This window comes from Microtus ochrogaster, chromosome 5 (genome assembly GCF_000317375.1).
Source record: "Microtus ochrogaster isolate Prairie Vole_2 chromosome 5, MicOch1.0, whole genome shotgun sequence".
In the NCBI taxonomy this organism is placed as follows: domain Eukaryota; kingdom Metazoa; phylum Chordata; class Mammalia; order Rodentia; family Cricetidae; genus Microtus; species Microtus ochrogaster.
In genome coordinates, this window is record NC_022012.1 from 33,705,931 (window position 1) to 33,712,042 (window position 6,112).

General features: G+C 39.0%; 1 protein-coding gene across 1 annotated transcript; it reads right to left on the reverse strand.

Moving 5' to 3' along the window:
* Nucleotides 1-4,462: 4,462 nt before the first annotated feature.
* On the reverse strand, nt 4,463-5,431 carry LOC101992180 (olfactory receptor 958-like). Its single transcript, XM_005347119.1, has one exon. The coding sequence runs from the start codon at nt 5,405-5,407 to the stop codon at nt 4,463-4,465; it is 945 nt and encodes a 314-aa protein (XP_005347176.1). The 5' UTR covers nt 5,408-5,431.
* Nucleotides 5,432-6,112: the final 681 nt, after the last annotated feature.

Consider the following 6,112-nt stretch of genomic DNA (forward strand, 5'->3'; position numbering starts at 1 on the left):
TGTTCAGTGTGTGAAACCAAAGCTAAGTAGGTGAGTTTCCTTGTTATGAAGACATAGTCTTGTAAGGAGTGCGCCACCCCTGAAGCACTGGGGTCTGTTGATTCCTAAACCAGGATTTCTTACATTGTATTGAATGGGCTAATGACATTTTCATTCTTTCCTGCCCCTCATCTAAGGTACAGTGAAGACACTGATATGACTTTCCTCTGTCTGCAATTTGAGAGTTAGGAGAAACATACCATAGATATAAGGGGAGTTTGGGATGTTTTCAGAGGGTTCAGCATTTCTCTCACACAGAGAGTTTTTATTGCCATCAAAGTATGAATAAACCAAAACAAAAGCATACAGACACACTACTTACACCAGTCACTAGGGGGAGCTCTGCTTGTACTAAGCTATCCTCTGAAAATAATTCACCATTCTGAATTGAAAATCTAGAAAAAAACTATTAAAACTGATTGTTGTCCCGTTTGAACCGTTTCCATTCTTCTAACAAAAACAACCCAAAATTTAAGCCAAGATTTTAACAACTGAACAGGAGAAAGAAATGAGAAAAACTCAAAGCAACTAGTAAATAAAATTTCACTATTCTTATGACAAAGAAAGGAGACACGTTGGAAGAGATGGATGTGCTAATGGCCCTAGTTTGACCATTAACACAATGCAGCTATGGTGTTTCCAATGAGACTCTCCTCCAAAGGCTCGCTCAACTGAACACTTGGTCCATAATTTGTGTGGCTTTCTGTGGATGTTTGGGAGGTGGGCTGTGCCACAGAGCAGGGATGAGAGTTTCAGGGCTCATCCCATTTCTAGGCTGCTCTTTCTACTTTGTAATTGTGGTTCCGAATAAGAAATCTCAGCCTCTGCTCCCACTTCCATCCCTCCCCCACCATGACACACTCATCCCTCTGGAACCATGACACAAATAAACTCTTTCTTCCCTAACTTGCATTTGTCATGTTGTTTTATCACAGCAACAGAAAAAAACACAGCATCTATATTTATACTGCTTGACCCCATAGACATGTGCAATCATTTATATATCAACTCAAAGCAATAAGCTATAAAAGAGTAATTGTGTCTAATTCTTTGTATAATCAAATGCATTCATTTAGCGCTCCTTTTGTTTCACAATTGAAATTTGTTTGTGTGTATTTAAGGCTATTTTGTCCAATTTATCTTTGCAGTAAAGTTGCTCCAGTAGAGAGCTCTATTTCTCCAGACAGCAAGAATCCTCAACAAGAAGCCATTGCAATATACTGCTATAATACTCTAGAAGCCACAGTGACATACTGTAAGAATACTCAAGAAGTCACTGCGACACACTAAAAGAACACTCAATACAAGGCACTGTGATATACTAAGTATTTTGAACTGTTTTACAACCATTTACATCAGGGATCAGTTCTTTTGTGCTAAATTTGCCATACCTGGAATTATGCCTGTCAAGCAGGCCTTAAGTCTAATTAGACAGTTGTTCGTTACTGTCAAGATGTAAATGCAACAATACTGCACCTTTAAGGATAACTCGCCATACTGGTTGGTGATTAATGTGGTTCATAGGTATTTATTGCTCTTTTCCCTTGAAAGCTTGCACAACACCTTCTGATACTGTCAAAGCTAGTCTTCAGGGGGGATATTTGTGCAGTCAGATCAACTTGTTTCTTTTGAGAGAGATATCAAACATGTGTGGTCTCTTTAGCAAGAGGCTCTGACCTTCAACCTCTGCGAGGTGATCAAAGGCAATGACATATTGATTGGGGAGTTGCTTGGACTGCAATAACTTGAGAGAAAATTTCTCATTCATAGAACAGGGATTTGCACAACTCTCAATCTAAGTGGGGTAACCTCATTTGTGTGTATGTATTTACATATTGTATGTAATTTTAGATAAATATATTTTTCTCTATGGCTTTTCCAAACACCCTTAGCGTCATAATGTTTTTAATGTGTCATTTCATTCATTTCAAAAGTGTAATTTAACTCATTTTCCAATGCCACCTTGGAAGAGTTAGAGTCTAAGCACAGTGGACTGGCATTATAGAGGCTGAAAGTGAAGTTATAAAACTCCAACACATGGACTTCCTCTTTTGCTCATTTTCTAGGATCCTTTCTTCCTAAGTATTGCAGTTGATACTGAATTTTAAGTGGTACAGCATTTGTCCTACATTTTCATTCTGTGTCTGTTGTGGCTTTCTTTCTACACGCTACATGCTGGGATCAAGTCTGTCTTATCCTATGTCCTCGCTCACGAGCACTATGCCTTATACACAGCAAGCTTCCAATAAACATCTGGCTACTCTAATGGCTAATGACAAATTGATTAATAAATAGCAAAAAAAAATTGAATGGTAGGTAGCAAAAGTTTTCTGCAAATGAAAAAAGCTGATAAAATCTAAACCCTGTTTTTTTCACTGTCAGAATGCTGTACTTATTTGTTCACGTTTTTAGATAAAGTCTAATACAGCTCAGGCTGGCTTCATACTCACTGTCTAGACAGGGACAACCTTGAGTATCTCCATCTTCTTGCCTACACTATCTATGTGTTGGAATCACAAGCATATGATACCATGCCCGGTAAAGAAAAGTATAACTTTTAAATCAAGAAATTTATTTAAAACATACATATGGTACCATAGCAAATAGCCCTAACTAGAAATGTATCCAGCAGGGAAGCATTCATGTAAAGTAGAACTATGGTGATTCGAAATGTGACTAGTTTTGGATGTCCCTTCACAATATGGGGCGTAGTCCTCCCCACCTGAGGATATACCTCATGTGTCTACTCTCCATGACAACAAGAGTACTGTATATGACCCTGAAGACAAGGCTATAAAAGCTTCTGCTTAAACCTTCCTGGAGCACACTCTGGGAAAAGCAGTTTCCAAGATGAGAGTGTGAGTAGCTGGAGGTGGGTAAATGGAAATGCCCACATAGTGGGTGAAGGGCTGAGGCCTCCTCACAAGAGGCCAGCACTGAGCCACTATGCCCATTCAAGCCTCATCAGAAGACTGCTGCTCAGTTCACAATGTAGATCCCGGCTAAAAACCCCATCTAAGCCACCTCCAGTGTCCCTGACCTAAAATATTCAATTCTGTTCTAAACTGCCAGGTTCTATAATAAATGATTGGAACAGAATAAGCATCAAGTATCATAGTATTTATAATATATAATACAATATAATATAATTTATTATATATTAATTTATTATGTTTATTATTTTATTTAATTTATTATTAGATTATATTATTATAATTTAGTAAGTATGCTTCCTAGCTCCTCATTAGAGCAATTGGGTGGAGGTTTTAAGCTAATCAATCAATTGCATCAGAGTGAATGAGTGAATATTATTTCAAAGTGGCAATGACCTGAAGTGACTGTCGCGAGATTGCCTCTCTCTTAGATATTACCTAAAGTCTTTCCCTGCCCTACTTTCCATGGTGCCGTTGCTATGCCAGCTGCCTTGTGCTCAGCTCTCTTGTAAATACACAGATACTGTGAAGATTATACTAGATACTACACAAAAGTAATGAGGACAATGAATGATATAAAGAGAATGTTAACTTAAAACCTCCTCTGTTCTATGAAACTGGTGATTCTGCAGTTCTCCTAATGAGACAGACTATCATAAGAAATGGTGAAGGTTTAGTTACAGGTGCACAAACATCAGCAGTGAATAGCTCCTTGTTCACAGTCTCTCCCATTGTAAGATGCATGTTCATAGAATCTATCATTTATGACACTGTGATTAATTTAGTCAATACATGAAAAATACTTCAAACACTGTCATGTACAAATTAAGAGGGATTTCAATGTCAACTGTTATTCTAAGTGTTTGAGTAGATGGATCTAAAATAAAAACTACGATTTTGAAATTAATGTAATGTGAAACTCTAAATGATGAATTGACCCCCAAATAAAGAATAAATGTTGTTATTATTTTCATTTTAACTAGTTACACACATAGTGCTCTTCCAGAACAAAGAATGTCTAGAATGTGTAAAAAATCTGGCTCACCAACATTGTACAAATTTATGGTCTCTGTTCTGACACTTTGAAACATAGTTCAATGCCCACTTTCTCTCTTGAGAGATAAAGGCCCATAAACAGAACACAATTTCTCTGAATGCAAAAGAAAGGAGGGAATGAAACTAGAAAGAAAGAAAAAGCAATGTTTAGGATCCATTAAATACATGAAGTAGAAACAGGCCATTTCCTGATAGCCAATGGAAATGGTTCAAACAGGCACAGAGTACATGGAGCAGAAAAGACATAAAGGTTTAGCGGACCAAAAATGGAGAAAGTACAGGAATAATTTGAAGAGAATTGCTGAAAATGCAAATCTGAAACTCAGTAAATCCACACAAATTCATTGACTTAACTGTTAAGACTCATCTGAAGGAAGAGACATATAGGCATTAAGCCTGAAGCAGCTCCAAACAAACCCAGAAAAGAATTTCTCCTACTCCTTACCCCCTAAAGGCTGTGCCACTTGATTCCGCACCTTCTTCAGGGCTAATTTCACATCCTTGTTTCTCAAAGTATAAATCAAAGGATTCAAGGAAGGAGTTATAACATTGTTAAACACCTGGACAACAGAATCCAGCCAGGGGCTAGAAGCAGGTCTGAGATAAACAAGAATCACAGGACCATAGACCAAGATGATGGATGTCAGGTGGGCACTGCAGGTGGAGAAGGCTCTGCGCCTGCCTTCTGAGGAACGGATTTTCAAGATGGAGATGACGATACGAGTGTAGGAAGTGAGAATGAGAAGAAAACACATGAGGGCAACAACGCCAACATTGGTAAAACTCACAGTCTGTGCTAGAGAGGTGTCTGCACATGCCAGGGACAGTACTACAGGAATGTCACAGAAGAAACTGTCCACCTCATTGGGTCCACAGAAGGGTAACTTAAAGATAAGAAAAGTGAGGATGCTCCCATGTACAAAACCCCCCAGCCACGTGCCCACTGTGAGGCAGGCACACACCCTGTGGTTCATGATGACTGTGTATCTCATAGGGTAACAAATAGCCACAAAGCGATCATAGGCCATTACTGTATATAGGAAGCATTCGGTGCCACCCAGAGTGTGATAAAAGAAGACCTGGGAGACACAGCCCTGGTATGAAATAGTGCGACTCTGTCCCATTAGGCAGTCCATCATCTTAGGAGAATTCACAGAAGGAAAGAATATGTCAAACACTGCCAGGTTCCCCAGGAAGAAATACATGGGGGTGTGGAGGTTGGGGGAAGCCAGAATGGTGAGGAAGATGAGCAGGTTCCCCAGCAAGGCAAAGACATAGAAGACCAGGAACAGGACAAAGAGCATGTTCTCTAGCCCTTCGCTGTTGGAAATTCCCAGCAGGATGAACTCTGTCACAAAGGTGTAGTTCCTCATGTTCATTACACAGGTAGTCCTGGAAAAGTCAAGCAATGTTGTCCATGAGTAACTGAGAACAGCTTCCTGACCAAGGGATTCCTATCTAAGGCAGTGGTTGAAATCTAAATAAAGTCAATGAGGGAAGAGAAGACAAGAGATGAATTTGCTGTTGACATTCAGTAAAGTGTTGTGCCACCTTCGGCATCAGTATCCTCATATGTTTGGTTATATAAGGGAATAATAGCTCATCTTTGTATTTTAAACTGTCTTAAAGTCATCAACCCATGTCACCAGTTCTGTTTACTGTCTTCAAATCTGGCCTAACCTCAAATAAACTGGCACAATTCAGATCTTACTATCTTACCAAGGAAAACTTTTTTCCCAGTGGTAATCCCATATTAACATCAGCCAACTCAATCTATAATTAGACTAGTTACCCAAGTATATGTGCATAAAACTTTGAGTTAAATCATGAACTCGCACTTGCCTTCTTAAGATAGTTGAAATTTTTATGTGAGGGTTTCATCCCTCAGCCTTGTGCATACATCATTCCCAGTCCTTATCTCCCCCACCGGCTCTATTTGTGTCTGTCCGCTCTCTTGTAGTTTGGCTTTTAGTTGTTCTATTTTTCATTTACATCGGAAAGAGGAGCTTACAATTCACGTTCCAACCCACTAGTACACAGATAGGAAGTTTACTGAGTCAAAAGAATTACATGGTGCAAAAAAT